This window comes from Papio anubis, unplaced genomic scaffold, assembly GCF_008728515.1.
Source record: "Papio anubis isolate 15944 unplaced genomic scaffold, Panubis1.0 scaffold213, whole genome shotgun sequence".
Classification (NCBI taxonomy): Eukaryota; Metazoa; Chordata; class Mammalia; order Primates; family Cercopithecidae; genus Papio; species Papio anubis.
Genome location: NW_022162165.1, coordinates 1 through 22,546, shown reverse-complemented (window position 1 = coordinate 22,546; position 22,546 = coordinate 1). Strand labels below are relative to the sequence as shown.

General features: G+C 40.9%; 1 protein-coding gene across 1 annotated transcript; it reads right to left on the bottom strand.

Moving 5' to 3' along the window:
* Nucleotides 1-1,296: 1,296 nt before the first annotated feature.
* LOC116272818 (unconventional myosin-Va-like) lies at nucleotides 1,297-21,632 on the bottom strand. Its single transcript, XM_031661643.1, has 7 exons — nucleotides 20,686-21,632; nucleotides 16,215-16,304; nucleotides 14,428-14,578; nucleotides 11,725-12,007; nucleotides 9,700-9,874; nucleotides 8,147-8,227; nucleotides 1,297-7,878 (listed from the first exon to the last, which is right to left on the bottom strand). The coding sequence occupies exons 1-7, from the start codon at nucleotides 20,893-20,895 to the stop codon at nucleotides 7,726-7,728; spliced, it is 1,143 nt and encodes a 380-aa protein (XP_031517503.1). The 5' UTR covers nucleotides 20,896-21,632; the 3' UTR covers nucleotides 1,297-7,725.
* Nucleotides 21,633-22,546: the final 914 nt, after the last annotated feature.

Genomic DNA, 22,546 nt, shown 5'->3' with positions numbered 1-22,546 from the left:
AGATTGAGATCATCCTGGCCAATATGGTGAAACCCCATCTCTACTAAAAATACAAAAATTAGCTGGGCGTGGTGGCACGTGCCTGTAGCAGCTACTCGGGAGGCTGCGGCAGAATCACTTGAACACAGGAGGCAGAGGGTGCAGTGAGCTGAGATCACGCCACTCCACTCCAGCCTGGTGACAGAGCAAGATTTTGTCTCAAAAAAAAAAAAAAAAAGAAAAGAAAAGAAAAACTGTTTGCAAATTTTGACATTTTATTGCTTGTAACATACTGGTGTTCTGCTGTGGTTCATGGGGCCAGTGATTGAATTTAATTTGGAAGCTGATATATTTCAAGGGCCTGTTGCAGTGCTCAGAAAAGTACTTAACAAATGAGTTGAATGAATGTGTCATGGAAGTAGGAAGTGTATAATCTACATGAAAACCATGTACAGTCATATAGTCATGCATTACTAACAAAGGAGATATGCCCTGAGAAATGCATCATTAGGCAATTTCATCATTGTGCAAATATCAGTGTTCTTACACAAACCTAGATGGTATAGCCTACTATACACCCTGGCTATATGGTATAGCCTATTGCTCCCAGGCTAGAAACCTGTATAGCCCATTAGTGTACCGCAAATTGCAGACAATGGTAAGTACCTGTTTTTCTAAACATAGAAAAGATAACAATAAAAATACAGTATTATAAACTTACGGGACCACTGTCATATATGCGGTCCATCATTGACCCAAAATGTTATGTGGTACATGATGATATTAATTCCTTCTTACCATCAATAAATATGAGACTAATTCCATCATCACAGGTCTGAATAACTGCTCTGTTTCCTTACCCAAAAAAGCACATCTGCATACTTCTTTGATCTATGTCCTACGCCAAAAAATGTCTACTCTCCCACTATATTAAAAGTAGAACTTTTGACACAAATGACACCCTCAACCTTTTGAAAGTCTAAGTAGATTATGTATCTCAAATTCCCCTTGGTTATGTCTATTTCTCTGTCAGAGAATTCCAACATATTTAGGCACGACTTTCCCTTGAAGAAAAGACACTACCTTTTCCTCAGCTGTTTCTGTTTGCTTAAGTGTTTGGCAGTTCTCTTCTTTATCATATATATTACTAGGTTGTCCAGTTTAGGAGGGGAACTCGTCAACTTTTAAATTTCCAAGACTTCTTAGAATATTCTCATGGGGAGAGATTGTATTTACATTCACCAGTCTTCAGGAAAACAACTTGTTTTGTTGTTTTAAAATGTGCAGTGGAGTTATTTATAAGACACTGACAAAAACTCTTTATATCCATATCTTTATTTAAACAAGTTTCTATAATAGCTAGGAGAATACAGCATTAATGACACACATTTACTAAGCACAACATTGGACAACTACAAATTTAGAGCATAAATGTAATTCTGATATTGTTTTGGTTTTTATCTTAGCACTAGGTGGTATCTAGTGAAAACCCATGTTTCAAAGGCTTTTTTGATATGAGATGAATTATTAACTTATTTTTTAAAATTGCACGTGAGATATGCTAGAACGGGTTCTAGAGTCTAGAGTTAGTTGATAATGCCTTTCATGTCTCAGTATTTCTGCTTCCTTTTTAATGGGTAAATGTTTCACCTAAGAACTCTCAAAAAATTGTATCAAAATTTTCTATGCAGATCAAAGTAGAATTCCTTTTCCAGACCCAACAAGGAAAATATTTGAAAACCGCAATGTTCAATTTCATTTTAGTTAAAAGGCATGTCAATTTCGTAGTAAATTAATGAACTTAATAATTAAAATACAATATGTTAAATGGCATGAACTCATTTCTGTGCAACATTGTTAGAGCAATTTAAATTTCCCAAAGACACAAAAAAGTCAATTTTACTGCAGGATCCCACAAAAATACATAACTAGGAACCATAAATTACAACATATATATCCACATTTAAAGAAAAAATTCACCATTTGTTGGGAAAAATAATGGCTCAAATGATTTAGGGAGCCTGAAATGTGGGCTAAAATTTTGTAACACAGTAACAATAAGATTTGAAACTGCTGACGCTGAAAAATGCATAAAAATATACTGACCTGCCAAGCACTGAATTATATATACCAGTTTCAACTAAAAAACAACATTTTTTCTTTCAAATATTTCAAGCATTACAATACTGAGGAAATGTTAGTCATATGAATCCAATAACATCCATTAAGTTAAGCTAATGAACATTTTAGATAGACCAAATTACAAATAAAAAAAGTATAAAAAGCATTTTGGAAGATATTTTACATAGTATTTTTCAGTTCCTGATCTACTGAGAAATCTACTGTAATTCAGGTTGGTTTATTTAATTTAGGGTGATACAACAGAACAGAACTTATAGAACGCTTTCCTGTTTTTACTCAACCTTTTATAGTACAGGGTTCTTAAAAAATTTTGAAAAGAATGTCCACAAAAAGTTTGAGTTATACCCTTTACCTTTAGTAACAAAAGGTTAGTAGAAAGCAAGACATTTAAGTATTACCAAGAATCTAACTTATCTCCATAATTTCTTTCACATATTCATTTGCTTACTTGTGACACAGGGTCCCACTGACTCAGAAGCATTCTCTCAGCTGGCCTCTCACTGGCTCTGAGACTGTCGCTGCCCCACAGTTCCAGTTCCCATTTGGAAAGGAAAGAGGAAGTACAGGAGAAGAAGGGTCATGCAGGGCCACACCCAATCCAAACTCTCACAAAACCTTGAGAAACAGGGCAAGATATCCCTTCCAGGCAAGATATCCTTTACAGAAGAAAAGTTCTGGAGAACTTAAGGCAGCTCTAGAAGGGAAGGGAGCAAGGGTTAAGGCGGCCCTCACAGCACAGCCTGAGAACAAATTACAATGCACTCATCCATGAGCAGAGGCGACAGCAATACAGAGCCTCTTCAACGTGCATGCACACAGCACCCCTCCTAGCACCCGTCAACACCTGTGGCATGCACACACTGCAGCGCCCACACACACACTGACATGTATATGGCCTGCCCAGTGACAGCTCTCAGAAGGTACTCGGTGGCTTGGGCTCCCCTGTGCTGAGGACCTAAATTGGGAAGGTGGCCTATAGCTGCAGGCCTGTCCAGGCTGCACAGCTCACCTGGTGGCTCCAACAGGGACTCTGATGGGTGTGTGGAGAGTAACTTTCCTCTTAATTTCAGAGAGACTTTTGCTGCTTCCTGTCTTTTTGGTTGAGATAGTCTGCCACCAATTAATGCCCAAACAGAATATTGCACCCTCCCAGAGAGCACTGATTCACGACAAAAGTCAAGCCTAGTTATAGCAAGTAACTACGACAAAAAAGAAAACCGCCGGGCGCTGAGCACTTGGTCCCCTTAAAACAAGTAACTTGGTACTCGGCACTTGGTCCGTTCCCACATGCCAGCTGCCACCTCGGACAAAAAACCACCCCTTGCTGGCCAGGTGCATTCCACATGTACCAGGAGGGGCAGCACGTGACCTCACGACTTTTTAAAGTCTCCTGCCTCACAGGTGCCCACACCACCACTGCTCCGTATGGGAAAGCGGGACAGCCAGAGGGCTGTGCGACATCAGGCAAGTCACTGCCCCTATCTCTATTCCCAAGCTATTATCGGCAAATGATTGTAGAAGCAACCCCATCCACTGTCCATGCTGCTGTGAGGATGAAACGAGGTAACAGAGAAAAGCGCTGCAGGAAAGCATATCTGGACCCAGGTACTGTTTCTGCATTACTTTCAACAGGATGCACTAGTTTTGGCTCTGTTTTATCATAAGCAGCTGACATTACCCGGAGGATCCTTGACTATGCCTGCTAAGGAACTCTATGAATTAGTGATGTGTGTGTGTGTGTGTGTGTGAGAGAGAGAGAGAGCGAGCGCACTGTGTGAGGACTTCTCAGGATGGTGGCAGGTGCTCATTTTCCTAGGGTTACCAGGAAAGTAATTTCTCACAACAATCACTACACTGAAATTATAATAATATAGTATTTTCATAGCCTCCCCTAGCATGTAGCTATAACCTTACTAACATATTTGATCTATATTCCACGTAATTAGTCACCCAGAAAGAGCCAACTATCAGCTATCCATGGAAATGAAGAAATAACACAGCAACTCATCCAAACTGACAATAATCCCCAAATCTCCTATCAGTTGGCTTTGGAATATGTTTTTGTGCTTCTGCACCTGATGAAAGAAGCATTAGATACGTGGACATTTTTTAAACTTCCAAAGGAATTAGAAGCTGCACTTTGTGGATTTTATCCCATATTTATCTTCCCTTCTTTTAGAGTTACTCTCGGGCAGATCAAAGCCTTAACCTGAGGAAAAGCTGCAAGAAGGGAAATTACTTTTAATTCTTCAGCTTCAAGTTGTAAGGGTGTGAGGTGAGTCTGTATGTAGTAAGGTGAATGGGGAGGGGATTATTGAGATAAAGAACTGTTGTGACTTTTAAGATCACTTCCTTTGAATTCCCATTGTGTGTCACAGAGGAATTAAGAAAAAGTCAATGACTGATCTTCTGAAGGAATGTATTGCAGAGAAGCAAGAACAAGACCAGCGCAAAGACTGGGCTGATGGTAAGCACCAGGAAGGCCAGCCGGGGCAACTGAGGACTGACTCCATCCACCTGCCGTCAGTGCACAAACAGCAGGCAACGGGAGAGACTATTAAGTTGAGGGAAGCGGAAGAGTGAATGTGTAGGGGAAAGGGTGGCAGGGTGTGTCTGAAGTTGGGTGAGAAAGTGTGGCTGACAGAGAGAAAGAACCTCAGAGGGAAAGCAATCCTCAAACTGGCCCAAAGATCCCCATAGTCAGCAGAATCTTCTTTTACCTTCAATAAAATGGTATACAGAGTCATTTACTGGACCTTAGGGTTTCCTGGTTACAAGGATTCTTGTGAACGACTAAAAATCTCCAGGCCAATTAACCAAGAGAGGTTAATTCAGACCCTCATCTGGGGCTCTGGGTAGGCCTGGGAGGAAGCTGGAGCCTGGAGTAGCAGAACCTTTGTGCCACCATCACTGAACAGGAGAAACCAGCAGGGGCGGCTGTGGGAGCTCTGGCTCCAGCACTTGACAGGAGAAAGACAGGAGAAGGGAGAGAAAGGCTCAGACCATAGCCTTTCTTTCATGACGCTTCAGTACATGAGCTGTCTGGAGTGAAAAAAAGGGCTGCATGGCAGTGAGAGCTACAGCGTGACCTGGAAGACTTGAGAAGATTCAGGGTGCACGTGAGTCGTGCTACACAGGATGAAGCTGGGGGAGGTCTGGGAGATTTCCAGGGCTGAGGTGGACAGCCTGTACCACGGTTGCATTTTCTTAGCAAGTCCCCAACTTACAGCCTATCGGATGCTGTTAGATTCTGACACATTCAGTACAAACCAAATGGCTGTGACTAAATTGTGCACTGAAAACCGCCTTGACAACCAGGAAAAACTGGGAGAATCGGATGCAATTGGTAGTGCTTCTGGTTGATATTGCAAATAAATAAATAAATGTATTCAAACTGAATAAAGCAGTATATGATGTAATAAAAATTAAACTAATTATAATACAAATATAGTAGGACCTTCTAAAAGCATGTACATAAATCATGTACATTTAAGAAAGGTTACGGTCACAAACCTGTGATTTTACATTTGATTAATCCTAAGGAATTGACAGGCACTACACACTGGTCTTTCCATCAAAGAATGAACTTACTGAATAACTGCAGCTTTTTTTCTCTAGAATCTAAGGGCTGAGAAGAGAGAATTTTAAATGTGGAAGAGACATTAAGAATCAGTGTCCAACTCTCTTATTTTATAAACAAGGAACTTGAGGCCCACGTGAATTAACAGACAGTATTCATCTTTTAATAACAATCTTTATCACTGATATGAAGCTGTTTGACTTCCATAAATATTGCACATATTTTAATAAGATTTGTCATTTTTATAGACCATCTAACAGTTAAATGATATAATCTATGATTGTAATTCAGAACCAGAGTTTCTAATGAAAACTAATAATTTGCTTTTGTGCAACCTGAAGGATTTATTGTATAAGATTCCTAAGAAAAATGGTGAATATATTTAACTAGAATTTCAGAATGACAACTTACAGAATCTGGGTCTTAATGAACCAAATCCTCTGTAAAATTCAACAATCTTCTATTTCTTATATAAGTCTTCTTAAAGTATTTCTAATATGATGTTTTTAAAAGTATCTAGTGGCATCTGAGAACACTTATAGAAGTTGCAAAGCCTTAAAAACTGAATCATAATGAAATATTTATTATATACCTTCTTTTGCATAATCAAAGTTTCAAGACCTGAATCATGAATATTCTGACAATCTTTTCTGGATAGTGAGTGATATTAAATCTTTTTTTTTTTTCCCCCAAGGCAGTGTCTCTCTCTGTCACCCAGGCTGGAGTGCAGTGGTTCAATCTCATTGCAATCTCCGCCTCCCAGGTTCAATCGATTCTCGTGCCTCAGCCTCCCAAGTAGCTGGGATTACAGGCACGTGCCACCACGCCCGGCTAATTTTTGTATTTTTAGTAGAGACGGGGTTTCACCATGTTGGCCAGGCTGGTCTCAAAGTCCTGACCTCAAGTGATCCACCCACCTTAGCCTCCCAAAGTGCTGGGATTAAAGGCGTGAGCCACCACACCCAGCCTAGATTAATTCTTAATAAATTAAGAAGAGAGAAAACCTGTCAAGGTTGAAAATATGCACTAAAGGAATCGGATCTGGTAATTAAAAATAAGTCACTGCACAGAACACTGTACCCTGATGCAATATCCACCCAGGGAAAATTAATGAGCACATCAGTGTAATACATCCTGAATAAATAATGACATCAACAATAGCCACTTTGTCTAATCCTACCCCTAAATGTCAAGCATTTTGTCATATTATTACATGACTTTCCAGTGTCTGCTACTTGTGCAGGTGAATCTGTAGGTATTTGCATATAATCCAGTTAAAACTGTGATCTGATTGAATTGTAAACAGAGTTGATAAGAGAAACTTATTGTTGTAGTGCCTAATAAGAATATCACTTACATTTTAAGAAGACAGTATGTAGCAGCAATTTAAAATGCTCAGTAAACTATAGTACAAATGGACATCTATACTATTTAGCAAACCAACATTCCTTTAATATCTCTATATAATAGTGACACAAATGAGGAATTACTTTACATATTGCCAGTTTATTTCTTTGAACCAGTTTGACAATATCAACATAATTGATTCCTAAAACTGATATGATATGTACTCAATGGAGACTTTTCTTTCCATTCTCCTGTTTAGTGCAGAGGAGATTCTTTGGTGCCTTCCTAACAACAGCTCATCTATGGAAGTTATGCTTTTTATACCATTCAAATGCAGTGCTAAGGATTTAAAATAAATGCTGCCAGCTGAAGACACATTTTTCTCCTCCTTTCCTTCCTCCCTCCCTCCCTTCCTTCCATCATTCTCCTGTATGTAAACTCAGGGTACCTAGTTGGTTAAGGATGAGTGTTGCTATAAAGATAACACAGCACAAAAGAGCCTATCTTTGTTTCCAAAGTGATGAAAGTATTCTAGGGAGATTTCCAGTTAATGACTTCTCATATGGGAGATAATCAGTACTGTCTCTTTAAAAATGCATTTTCAATAGCTCACTGGAAATAATGGGTTCTTATTTCAGGCAAGAGATGTATTGTCAATGTTTGCCTGGGCATCACTTTCAGACCCGTGAAATGAAGCCCAGGCCGAGGCTGGCTGGAATCTGGATGGTTTCTAGCGCGAGGGAAGATGGGTTGAAAGGAAAGGTGACAGGAAAGATGTGTTTAGCATCCATGAGCAGCTGGGGAGAGTCTTTCCTGTCTCGTAAACGCATCTGAGAAGATTAAGAAAAAAAATTAACAGAGCATCAGTTCTTTGAATCTAAAAGACTTTTTTCTACTAAAATTTCTACCCTCAAATTCTCAACTAATGAAGAATGTTTACCTTTGTTTTAAACTCACTTCATTTTCCCAATAAACTATTATCAAAAAAGTTAGTGCATTGTAAAATAAGATAAAAGATAACACATTATCCTTCAATAAATCACAAAATGTCCATTCAAAAGACTGTGTTGGTGAATCAAAGAAGATGGGAGCTCTTACCTGTATAGTACGAATGAATGACACAGAGACTCTTTCTTCAAACTCATTAACAGGAGTATACAAATTCAACACTTTCACAATCTGTGAGAAATGAAATGATCAAAGTTTTTGGCATATTATCAAATACACACTGGGCACCTATAATCTGGAAAATTAAAAGGATCTGTGCATACGGATTTCAGTTCTACTCAGTGGTGGGCTGGGACCAGAAGGAAGGAGGAGCTGGTCTGCACATTTACGTTTGTTATTTGAATTTTTACAGGAGAATGTATCAATGTAATGTTTGTGTAATATTGTAAAAAGCCGTGTACATTTAGAAGAATATTCAAACAGCACAAGAGAATAAAACATGAAAAATAAATGTCCGCACTCCCATCCTTCCAGTCTCCCAAAGTGGTAACTGTTAACCAAGGGTGGCCAGGCTGGTCTTGAACTCCTGACCTCAGGTGATCTGCCTGCCTTGGCCTCCTAAAGTGCTGGAATTACAGGTGTGAGCCACCATGCCCAGCCTACTGATTTTTTCTGTCGCCCAGGCTGGAGTGCAGTGGCGCGATCTTGGCTCACTGCAACCTCCGTCTCCCAGGTTCCAGCGATTCTTCTGCCTCAGCCTCCTGAGTAGCTGGGATAACAGGTGCCTGCCACCATGCCCGGCTAATTTTTGTATTTTTAGTAGACACGGGGTTTCACCATGTTGGTCAGGCTGGTCTTGAACTGATTTTTTACTGTATTGGGCAAAACTGAAAATTTCATGTTATAGGACATATGATGAACATTAAGAAAATCTAAGACTTAGCACAGAAAATAACTGGGCAAAAAGAAAATTGGGCATGTTCTTGCCTGTGCCTTGCTTCATGCTGTCACTATCATCCTCAAATGCCCTTCTCATTCCCTTACTTCTTTAAATTCAACACCCAGATTAATAGGACCTTTCCTGAATACAGTTATCTCCCCTCAGCACTTCCTTTAGACATCTTACTATAGAATTTGCTAGAACCTCTACGGTAGAGTCAGTTGGATACGACTCTGTCTGCCCTACTAAACCGTAAGCTCCTTGAAGGCAGGAATTTTTCCTTATTTATTGAAGCATCTTCCCCAGCAATAAATATGGTGCCTTGAGATGGAGGCTCAATTAGTCATCTGTTGAATTGAAGTAACAAGAATTATCTGTCTCTAAAAACAAAGTCATTACTTGATAATCCACTCAATTATCAAATAATATAGAAAGCTATTTTATGGAATAGAAGCTGCAGAGACTGTATACTCCATGAGAGCAGGGGCTTTGTTGTGCCTTTGGGTGCATCCCAGTGCCTTCAATGTTATATAGAACACTGTAAGCACTCAATAAATACTGGCTGAATATTAAATATATTTAACTATAATTAGCACTGAAATGTATTAATTTCTGGCAAAATCTCCTTGCTTTAAGATCGGCACAGGTAAATATCTTCTTGGACACAGATGAAGTCAGCTCAGAAATACAAGCAATAAGTAGGAGACTTCTTTACTTCCCTAAAGAATGTTAAATTATTTCATAACAGGGAAAGTTGCTCTACCTGGGCAGTAGTTAAAGCATTGCACATAGAACAAATGGCTTCTGCATCATCATCTGTTTTCTTTTTCACTTGCAAAAGTTGAGCAGCCTGAATGAGAGGTTCTAGGGTTTCTTTAGCCCCACTGTTCATCAGATTCTTGTCACGCAGCCATTCTTCAAGTTGACTGACATTGTACCTATTCCAAAAAAAAAAAAAAAAAAAAGAGAGAGATACAGAGAATGCAAATTTGCTGAATGTTGTCAAAAATGTCTTAATTTTTTTTTGTGTGGCCTTGTCAGGATTTATGTTAAAATGACAGGCAGTATTTTTGTTCAATTTTCTTAAATCTCATCAGCTGTGCTTAAAAATTTATTATAGTCATGAGGATTATAATCATCATTATATAAGATTAAATGACAAGATAATGTAATTCTCTTTAATGGAAGATGGAAGTGAAGTCATTATGGCAAAAGTTATTAGACTTGCTAATAAACAAAATAGAATACATAATGTAGCTCTGTCTTTATTGGTGGGCTGGCCAGAAAACACTTTGTAGCTTCTCTTACAATTTCAGAGCTGGGTTACTGTTGCAGGGTGAGACTTGATAATCCTTGAAGTACTCTCTCTTAAGACAAACTTCAAATCAGGTAACTGAATAACCAGAAGCCCTACATATACCTGTGCTCAAGCCTTAAGGGAAGAGCCTAGGAGATGAAGACGGTGACCTGAGAAAGCTCCGGGATGAAGGGAGAGAGAGGCAAGGGAGGGCCACTGGAAGAGACAAGGACTCCAAATGGGGACAGAGACAAACTACAAAGACACTGAGGTTTCACGAAGCAGCCAACCAAGTGGCAGCGGTCCGAAGACTGAGGCCAATGGACACACAATCAGCACTTAGCACCCAAGCAAATAGGGGCCAGCATAATATTACCACAGGCGGCTCCACACTTCCATGCAGACCTTATAGAGAAATATGTTCCACTATCTGAGAGGAAAGCATTATTGTCTTAAAATTCACTACAATTCAGTGTGAGTCAGGATGGAAAATTTGAAAAGAACACTAAGAGTTCCTGAGATTGAGTAACTACTAAGACTTTCATAGGAGAAATCATTTTTCTCTCCTCTTGGTGAATATTCTAGCTGTTTTAAAATAAAAATTTGTGTCCCAGTGCGGTGGCTCACACCTGTAATCCCAGCATTTTGGGAGGCCAAGGCAGGTGGATCACCTGAGGTCAGGAGTTCGAGACCATCCTGGCCAACATGGGAAACCCTGTCTCTACTAAAAATACAAAAATTAGCCAGGCGTGGTGGTGCATGCCTGCAATCCCAGTTACTTGGGAGACTGAGGCAGGAGAATTGCTTGAACCTGGGAGGCAGAGGGCGCAGTGAGCCAAGATCATGCCATTGTACTCCAGCCTGGGCAACAAGAGCGAAACTCCATCTCAAAAAAATAAAAAATAAAAAATTTGTAAAAAAAATTATGTTACAGTAATGAGGTTATGTTGAGGAGTAGTGGGCATAAAATTAAGTGTAGCTTTTCTTAAAATATAGAGGGGGGATATTGTAATAATTAGTAAAAGATCTATTAGACCTGTTCTTGTTGTCATAGGTACAAAAAGGTATTTTTCCAAAAATATGTTTCTAAAAGCAATCAAACAATACAAATATTCATTATTATAATTTAATAATTTCTTATTGTATAATTAAAACACACACATAAGGAGAGGAAGCAGCTATCTCATCTTTGTGTATGTTTGAATCATCTCTTCACTCCCCCAAATAAGCAAGCTTCACAGTGGAGTAGGGTTTCCTATCAAGCATGTGAAGAACCTGTCGGCAGGGTACAAACAGGGAGCAATAATGAGATGTGAAGAAATCCAGCCAGGCAAGGGAAAGTGGCTCCGTGCCAGGTTCCCCCTTGCCGCTTGGCCGCATGGCATCAGACATGAGATGCAAGGACTGAAAACAAGCCATCAGCTCTCCACAACCCTGGCAGGCCAGCCGGGCAGCAAAAAGAGACTGTCGCAGGTGTTGGCGTTTGCTCACCTGATCTGCATGCCTTTACTCCAGGAGCACATGTCCTTCCGCAGGAGTAGGTTGTTCAGGGTGATGGCCCCCACGATGTAGAACATCTGCTTGACCACCTGCTTGATCAGTTCAGGGTCCATGCCGTGCTGACACATAACTGAGTGGAAGGAGTTGAGCTGCCGGAGGATGGAGTCCAGTGTGTAGGTGCCCTCATCGGCGATACTGGAGGTTCGCTTTCTCAACCCCGTGGGCTTCACCCCAGACACGCCCTGAATCGTTTCATGTTCCAGCATGCCTGAGACTGCAGGAATATTTCAATTGTTAGAGGAGAAGATGTGGAAGGAAATCTTTCACGTGCACACATCCATGTGCACACACACACACACATTCAACTTAGGAAAATTAGCTGGGCGCAGTGGCTCACGCCTGTAATCCCAGCACTATGGGAGGCCGCCGAGGTGGGTGGATCACTGGAGGCCAGGAGTTCAAGACCAGCCTGGCCAACATAAGGAAACCCCATATCTATTAAAAATACAAAAATTAGCCAGGTGTGGTAGCGTGTGCCTGTAATCCCAGTTACTCAGGAGGCTAAGGAAGGACAGTCACTTGAATCTGGGAGGCAAAGGGTGCAGTGAGCTGAGATCGCACCTCTGGGCTCTAGGCTGGGTGACAGAGCGAGACTCCATCTCAAAAAAAAAGGAAGGAAGGAAGGCAGGAAGGAGGGAGGGAGGGAAGGAAGGAAGGCAGGAAGGAGAGAGAGAGGGAAGGAGGGAGAGAGGGAGGGAGGGAGGGAAGGAAGGGAGGGAGGGAGGGAGGGAGGAAGGAAGGAAGGAAGGAAGGAAGATCTGGGTGCCAAGATACAGGGAAAAGGAACTTCACTGCAAAAGGGCTTCTGGATTTTAAACTTTACTGAAGGAATAATTCTTAAATGCAAAAATTTACTATAAATTTAAGTAAACTTAATGGTGTCTCTTCTAAAATAAGAAGAGTAAGAAGCAGTAGCCTTGTGATAGCACAAGTGTGTGTGTCTTGGGTGGGCTTTTGAGAGTGATTGGTAGCAGTTAGGGTTAAGATAAGCATTCTCCATGTTATCTGAGCCCCACAGGCAAAAACAGTAAGAAAGGCAGGGCACTGACAATCATCTTGGAGAAGACATGGGAGAGGGGAGTGGCTGGAGAGCTGGGCCCTTCCTTATTCTGGGCTTCCCACAATAGCAGTGGGCCCTTGGGCTGACCTCCGTCTCCCAGGATTCGTCTTCTCACCTGTGGCCTGGCTGCTTCCCTGTTGTGCTCTCTTAGCATTTGGCTTATGCCTCCCCTAGAATGTTTCTGAGATGTCCACTCCCTGTGAGTCCCTTGAGAGCAAAGGCCACGTCTGGTTCATCTTGCTATTTAATTGTGCTAAACAGATTCCCTAGAACTGGCACGTTTGTTGTTGCTGTTAAATGACTGGGAGATGGGGGTAAGGATTTAGATTGGGGCTTCTTTGAGGTGAACTTCTTTTTTTTCTCTTTTGAGACGGAGTCTCACTCTGTCGCCCAGGCTGGAGTACAGTGGCGCAATCTCAGCTCACTGCAAGCTCTGCCTCCCGGGTTCACACCATTTTCCTGCCTCAGCCTCCCAAGTAGCTGGCACTACAGGCGCCGGCCCCACGCCCAGCTAATTTTTTGTATTTTTAGTAGAGACGGGATTTCACCATGTTAGCCAGGATGGTCTCGATCTCCTGACCTCATGATCCGCCTGCCTCGGCCTCCCAAACTGCTGGGATTACAGGCGTGAGCCACCGCACCTGGTCCAGGTGAACTTCTTATTCAGCCAATAGAAACAGGCAAAGCAACAGAAAAATTGGCTGAAGCTGACCTTCTTGGTATCTGTGTTACCTCCTATATTTTCGCCCACCTAGAGTGCTTTACTGACTTTTTAAGGGACATCTGAAGAAAACATTGCCATCTCCCATGGCTTCCTCAGCTTTTGATGTCTCAAATAGCTAGTTAACTGTGGCCTATGAAAGCAAAGGAAACACTATGAGCCCACAGAAGGGAAATGAAGAAGTTGTGGAAACATGGAAAATGCATGGATGGGGAAAGAAAGTGTAGCTGGAAGTAGCCTTAAGAGCCTGCTGATAGGCTGGGCGCAGTGCTGGCATCTGTAATCCCAGCACTTTGGGAGGCTGAGGTGGGTGGCTCACAAGGTCAGGAGATCGAGACCATCCTGGCTAACACAGTGAAACCCCGTCTCTACTAAAAATGCAAAAAATTAGCCGGGCATGGTGGCTGGTGCCTGCAGTCCCAGCTACTCAGGAGGCTGAGGCAGGAGAATGGTGTGAACCCGGGAGGCGGAGCTTGCAGTGAGCTGAGATCCGGCCACTGCACTCCAGCCTGGGCGACAGAGCGAGACTCCGACTCAAAAAAAAAAAGATAACAGTGTTTGGTAACTTAAAACAATTTTTTAAAATTCAATGCATTAAACTGAATTTAAACATTAAACATTAGGGAAGGAAACCAGAAACTACTGTTTCAGTCTTGTGGAAGCAGTGATTTTCATGCATCCCAGTTAATTATGGCTGGGTTTCTGGGATTCCTCGGCTAATTTTAGCCCTGTATCTTACTACTTTATGCTCCCCAAATGAATAGCTGCCCTGAAACATGTGCCCCTGGAGGCTACTTATTGATGGGCACGAATGATAGGCAGGCTGCAATGCCCAATGGGGCCCTGGCCTTACCAATCATTGGCTGAAGGATGTTCTCTAACACCCGCACGAGCTGCTGGTAGATCTGAATGGCCAGGTCACTCAGCACCTGCCGATACTCAGCCAGGTCAAAATTGGTGAGGCAGTGTTCATTCTGGCGAGATGTGTTGTGCTTCATAAAGCCCTAGAGTCATAATGCAAAGTTAATGATACACGTGAAGTAACCTGTCTCTTCAGTTTAACTATCTCCGATTTGATCAGCATCTTCATGTTCTTTTCTGCTCTGTCCAAGGAGCTTCCCCACTAAAATGCCAGGACTGACATTCTGCAATGCTGACGTGTGTTTGTTCGCTTCCATCACACCCCCCCTCCACTTCTTACTAGCTTTTCAACAATACCTAAACTTGGCAACCTAGCATTTAAGTCTTCCCAACAGCAATGTCAATGAAACAAATTGGAGGAACTTAACTAAAAAAATAAAATAAAATAAAAAGGTGTTTCACTTCTGAAACAGCAGGCTTACTGTCAAACACTAAATTATCTAGAGTACTAATCTCTTAACTTCAGTTCATTATAGTCCTGTTCTTAAAAACTACACCCAAAGGACATATATAATCTTGAAATAGACCAATTTCTACAGAGACTGGTGAATACATACAAAAAGTTCCCTTTACTCTATTTCGTGGTACCCACACCATGGTTTTCAGTCAGAGGTTAGAAGGGAATCTTTGGTGGTATCTGTTAAAATGGAACTGAATGGGCGGCCCTTTTTCCAGTCATTTTGCAGTTTAACACGTTGCTTGCCTGACGCTACCTGATAAAGGCAAGTGCTTACTTTGAGGATTCTCCCCACAGCCAAGCATCTGCCTCCTTACCACCTACTTAATGACTGGTCCAAAAGTGGGGACTGACAGGATGCGGTCAACAACTCCTCAGGGGGATTCTGGTCTGTTGGCCCCGTCTTCTCAAGGACCGGGCCTTGCTCATCTCTGTGTTTCCCATCATCTGCCAGGACAGGCCTGGGTCTTGGGGTGCTCGGGAAATGCTACTGGGCACCTTCTCTGCTGCCCTCCTGGCAAAGGGATGGGAGGCATGGAAGGCAGTTGGTTAGGGTCATGGGCCCTCAGCGGTGCCAGATCCAGGATCCCAGCTCTGCTCCTTGTGGCCAAGAGGACTTGGGCAAATCAATGAGCCCCAGTGAGCCTTGGCTTCCTCATCTGTAAAAGTGGGCTATAATTCCTACCTCACAGAGATGCTGTAAGAATTAATGATCATAAATAACACCATGTATAGTAAGTGCTGTCTGACACATACTAAGCAGCCCTTAATGATCATTATTAACATTCTACATAGTTTTGAAATATTTGAAGTCTATCAAACAACTAATGAACACATCCCTACAAACAAAAACAATAGAGATTTTTTTGGACAAATTGAAAGACATGATCTTTGATCACCTTTTAAGGTATTGTGGCAAGCCAAAATTGATTAGTTTCTTTAAATAGTTCACTATTCTGATACTAGCTCTTGAAATGCCCACTAAAACATACTGACAAAAAGTTTCACTTCTGGTAACTATTCACTGACCAATGCTCATTTTATTTTCTCTATGCTTTCTCATAATGTAAAGAAGAAGCTGTCATTCTCCAAATCACTGTTTCATAGAGAGTGAACATTGAACAAAGCAATGAACTTCCAAGCCACCTCTGAATTTGGGTTTCTAAATAAAGAAATGGTTAAACATTTTGTGCTTTTAAATTTTTCCTTAAAAAGGTCAGAGAAAGTATAACATGCTGGTTTTGTAATCAAGGTTTTCTCACCTCTTCTCCACTGTACTGCTTCAAGCAGTGCAAAAATCGGCATGTGTTAGAGAGCCAGAAGGAGACGGTTTCAAAATCATCACCTCTTTTCTGAAAGAGAGAATAATTCTAAATTTGCCTTTTCCTTAGGGAAATAACCTAAAAAAAATTGAACAGATACCAAAAGACCCATTTCTTTCAGTTACCATTATAAACAATTATAAAAATAGATCACATTACAATTGTAAAGTCTTATGTCATTGCTAGCAGAATGTCAGCCACCAGGTTCATTAGTTGTTGCTTTGCTTACCATTCACTTTTTTGGCATAGAAAATTAAACCGATGTGAATTTAGCTGTTCCTTTAAGCAGAAAAAAATTCACCTGGCCGGGTGCGGTGGCTCACACCTGTAATCCCAGCACTTTGGGAGGCCGAGGTGGGTGGATCACCTGAGGTCAGGAGTTCGAGACCAGCCTGGCCAACATGGTGAAACCCCATCTCTACCAAAAATACAAAAATTAGCTGGGCATGCTGGCACATGCCTGTAATCCCAGCTACTTGGGAAGCTGAGGTAGAAGAATCACTTAAGTCCAGGAGGCGGAGATTGCAGTGAGCCAGGATTGCGCCACTGCACTCCAGCCAAAAGAAAAAAAAAAGACCTAAATCAAAAAAAAAAAAAAAAAAAAAAAAAATTCACCTAGCCACCGCTGACCCAACCTCATGTCCGTCTTGGGGTTAATGATGGGAGTCAGAACTAAAAGCAGAAAGAGGAATAACTAATATTGTGATAGAGAATTTGAAGCACTTAAACCCAGACTAGATTAAAAATCTTGTCAAGGGTAAGACAAAATTTCTGAGCTGTGAATCCAGAGATGAGATGGAGGAAGTCCTGCGATGAGCAGTACAGTCAGGGGAAAGCTGGTTGGCTCTTCACCAGGACTGGGCTACCGTGGCAGGAAGAAGAGAGACTCATTGTGCCTGAAAAAGCTGTGAGGGCTGGGAATACTTCCCAGGAGCTTCATGGCAGACATACTTGGAAGGACCATGCATTTGTCAACTAAACCATTTGGATGAACTAATCCCAGTTTATATATGGGAAGTCACAGAAATATCAATGTTTGCCTACACTTTTTCTCAGAAAACTTTGCAAAGGAAAACCAGAATAGTTTACCTAGGACAGGTGCCTAGCATTAAATGGTCTTAGAAGCTCATTTTTTTTTTTTTGCATGAAATAATATATTCCAATAACTCTACTACCATATCACAACAAAACCCAGGTTCTTAGAAGCTGTGTGAGAATACCTGCCTTTGGTTTCTTGGTAGTGGCTTTATGCAGTAAACGTGCACAGGATATATCATGGGGAAAGATGGGTTTCTCATCTTTTTTTTTACATAAATAAAATCACCTTTTTAAGAAAGTACAAAGCACCCTTGAATTTTGTAGAATACTCCCCTAAAAAGACTTTTAAGAAAAAAAATCCTAGAGGATATCAAACCTAACTAAGTCTTTTCAGCTGAGACAGAATTACTGAACTCAGGTCCTGACTTTACCACTAAGTAAATATCCGAAAGACCTAGCTATGTAGTCTTCCAATGTCAGAGGACTGTGAATAAAATAAATAAAATAATAAATTATTTACTGCCAGTAAATACAATTTTATTACATTCCCAAACACGGAAAATCATCCTACAGTTTAAGTGCAGATTTGACTAAAAATAACTCTGCCTCTTCCAAAAATCTGGATTACAACTGTTCCTAGCGGAGGCTCTGGCCTAAGCTGACAAAAGCAATGAATGCAGATTGGGAAAATGTGCTGGTCATTGTCAGGCTATGGGAGAGCGTCACTAAAGCACCAATCTAGACTGTCTTCACTGACGTCTACACAAATCAAACTGCAGAGATCCTCAGAATAGTCCCAGCTGGATGTAACGGCACGTATACTAAACAGTTACCAGATAAAGGTGATTAAAACCTAAGGAGAAGACTTCATTCTAGAAATAATCCAGCATCTGTTTTCATTAGTGGGCTCCAGCCTTTGCTAAGCCACTTTTTTTTTTTTTTTGGAGACAGAGACTCACTCTGTCTGTCGCCCAGGCTGGAGTGCAGTGGTGTGATCATGGCTCACTGCAGCTTTGACCTCATAGGCTCGAGCGATCCTCCTACCTCAGCTTCCCAAGTAGCTGGGACTGAAGGAACACGTCACCATGCTTGGCTAATTTTTTATGTTTTGTAGAGATGGGGTCTCGCAGTGTTGTCAGGGTTGGTCTCAATTTCCTGGGCTCAAGCAGTCCTCCCACCTCTGCCTTCCAAAGTGCTGGGATTACAGGCATGAGCCACAGCACCCAGCTCACTTTTAAACAAAATAACTCAACAAATACAATTTGAACACTAAGGGTATCCTCTGTCCTCATGAAAATGAGATACTCTATATTACTTCAAAATAAAAGAACATTTGCTTCTTTGGAAATTAAAAAAACATTAAAATAGAATGCCAACTCTTTACCTAAGAGAGGTTACTAGATTGAGTTTGTCGAAGTAATATTTTTTGCAATAAACAAGCTGTATTTGATCAAAATTAATAAATCCATGTTAGTTCCTACTCTACCCCATAGGAAAAACAAGTTGAACTCAAAGCTATTTGCAGTTTTTGATTTATTAGAAAAGATCATAAGCTAAAAACTATGGATTCTCTACACATCTTCGGCTAGTTATGCTGCTTAGGGCCGATGGCAAAAAACCAGTTGCCAAAGTTGAAACAGGTATGCAACACAAATATACAATTCAAAACTGGGATGTGAGACAAATGCACATTAATTTTAAATGGTATTAAAGAGTGTTATGTTCTAGTGCCCACTCACTTTTAATCTTTACAGAATTTGGTACAATAGTCAAACCAGATAAGTATCTTCTTGCAATTATGATGAGAGAAAGAAAACTTTATGATTTAGTTTTTTCTCTCTCTAGGAGTTGGTCTAACAAGTAGCAAAACTTGTAGTTTATCTAAGTACAATATTGCATCAACGCACTCAAAATAAAATGAGTTATGTTGGGAAGACATTCATCAACTTTTAACTGTTAAATCTTCAGAAACTTCATGCTTTAGTAACCACTGTAGAATGTTAACTACAGAAAGTATCTGCACAATAGGGACCAACAGAGAACCAGCATTTATCAAAAGTTTGCTCCCCAGGGCTGACGGAGGGAGGAATGGGGAGTTAGCATTTAATGGGTACTGTGTTTCAGTTGGGGAGAATGAAAAAGCTCTGGAGATGGATGGTGGTGATAGCTGTACAACAGTGTGAACACATTTAATGCCACATAACCGTACACTTAAAAATGGTGAATATGGCAAATTTTATGTTATGTATGTTTTACCTAATTTTTTTTTAAGTTCCTAAAAGAAGTCTTAGATTTGAAAGAGTGGCATGCTGACTATCCACTTATCTTTACCCTAAAAGCTCTCATTAAGTTTGATAATCCGAAAGCAAAGTACCTGGAACACATGATCTCAGCTCCTCACAGCAACACTGAGTTAAAACTAAGCCTGTGCTCACTGTTTCTCTGGAGTCAAGAGGGGGATTATGCAAGTGACTCAGTGACTACTGAGTTGTGTAGGCTTTCTGCTCAGTTATATAACTTTGCTGTCTTTTCCAAGTCTCCTCTCTGATTAGCATCTGTGTGTTGCTTCCCACATGGAACCAGGCATTTTAGGTAACAGGGAAAATTATGGGGTGAGGTGGAGAAAAAGTTGGAAGAAAAATTGTAATATTTTATCAGACATCTTTTTATATGAATGAGCCATATCTTAAACTTATTTAACATCTATTTTAATTTCAGCATCACATTCCCTGTATATATGAACTCTACTAAATATTTTTTAGTTCTAAGTAAAACCTCAAACTATATCTGTCCATGAATAAACTTAGTTTACTGCACAATTAAATGCAGTTATGTCAAGTTGATTTTGATTACTGTTCAACTTGAGCCCTGTTTTGAAAGAAGGCAGACAGACATGTTCAAGGAAGAACATTTCCTCCAGTGGAAGTTTTCACTCAAGACCGAAAAGTGGCTGGGTGCAGTGGCTCACGCCTGTAATCTCAGTACTTTGGGAAGTTGAAGGGGGAGGATCACTTGAGCCTAGGAATTGGAGACCAGCCTGGGCAACACAGTGAGACCCTGTCTCTACAAAACATAAAAAATTAGCTGGGCATGGTGGTGTACAACTGTGGTCTCAGATACTTGGGAGGCTGAGCTGAAAGGATCGCTTGATCCTGGGGTTGCACTGGGGCTGCAGTTGAGCTGAGATTGCACTACTGTACTTCAGCCTAGGTGACATAGCAAAACCCTGGCTCAAAATAGATAAATAAGTAAATAAAAATTGGAAAGTTAGTAACAAGCAACTTAGCTAAACTCTAAGGAAGGAAAAGCAATCAGTGCAGATTCTGTCATCATTAACAATTCATGATGAGAATTTTGTTGAACAGGAACTGACCTTCAATACTTTTTTGATGCTGTTAATTGTTGATGTTAGCAACGACCTTACTTTCTGATCATCATTCAGGTAGTCAGCATGTCGAACACACATAAACAGGATATATGCCGGTAATCCTGGAATCAAATTGACTGCTACACCACGTGGCTTCAGTTCTAAAAAAAGAAAAAATAATAATTTTATATAACATGGAAAATTTTCACAAGGCATGCATTGTGAGATATAAAAGCACAGTTGTCATGTAAGAGTTCCATCATTCAAGGTAAGTAGGTAATATAAAAAGTGTATTTTAATAGCTCTTTAAGCAGAAAAATTCTGGAGTGTGGGGCATGTCTATGTAATGACAACTCCCAAACTGATATCTCCTGCGCTGACTTTTCCCTTGAACTCCAGTCTCACTATCAACCGCCTTCTTGACAACTCTACTCAGGCACATGAAACTAAGCCTCTCCCAAACCAAACTCTTGCTTCCCTAAGGAACCTCCTTTTTTGGAAGTTGTCCCCATCTTAGTAAATACATGGCAGCTCCAGTCTTCCAATACCCTAGATTACAAACCTCATCCTCATTTTTGACTCCTTTCTCTTCTTGTACCACATATCCAATCCATCAACAAACCCTGTTGGTTCTATCTACAAAATACGTCCAAAATCCAGCTACTTCTCACTGCTTCTACCAGCTACAGATGTCCCATGGAGGCCACCATCATCTCCTGCTGGGCTGCTGCAATAGCTCCCTAACTGGACTCCCTAATTCATCTCTCGCTCCCCAGTAAGTGCATTTTCCATACAACAATCAGAACCATTCTTTCAGAAAATGTTGGTCAGATCATGTCACTTTTGTTCTGAGAATCCTTCAAGCAGCTTCTCATGTCATGCATTTATAAAAGCCAAAATCCTCACCATAGTCCATGGGATCTGGCCCTATTCCCCTTCCCCACTCCAGCTCACTCTGCTTCAGTCAAATGGGTCTCCTTGCTGTTGGTTAAACATGCCAGGTATGCTCCCTGCCCAGGGCCTACATGCTTACTGTTTTTCTGCCTTGAATGTTCTTTCCTCAGATATTAGCATGACTTGTTCGCTTACTTCCTTTGGTGTCTGTCCAAAGATCACCTTACCAAAGAGTGTTTCCTGACAATTTTACACAAACCAGTACACCTGCCTTCACTCTTTATTCTTTTTATTCCATCATATATTTGTTTATTTTGATTTCTTTATTTCTCCACTGGAATGTAAACTCTGTAAGACTGGGTACTTCACTTTGCTCATTACCTAGAAAATGCTTGGCACATAAGAGTTCATTAAACATTTGCTGAATTGATAAATCTGTTAATTCTGTGCTTAAAAACCAGTGGCTCCTTAACATTTTTGCTAAATGAAATTCATGTTGAAACTTAAGCACCTGTGCAACTATATATAGTACTAAGTTTAATGCCAGGAACATTCAATCAGGTATAAGTGCCAACCCCATTGCTGTCACCTTGGCACCTGGCGGGAGGAATGCTGTGCAAAGGCTGAAAGGAGAGGTTTTTAGGATTTTCACTTCACAGCTTACGGTGTGTGCACTCTAATCATTTACCACCACCCTCTAAAAAGTCTTCTTGCAAAGCCGGTGGGCTCAGACCCAATCTTAAAGGCAGTGTGCTATTCTGAAATGCTTTTTCCACTCCCATCTCATTTGTTCTGTCCATTCCTTCCTTTGTTAGAATCTTTTCCTTTTTTTGTTTTTTTTTTTTTTGTTTTTTTGTTTTTTTTTTGAGACGGAGTCTTGCGCTGTCGCCCAGGCTGGAGTGCAGTGGCCGGATCTCAGCTCACTGCAAGCTCTGCCTCCCGGGTTCACGCCATTCTCCGGCCTCAGCCTCCC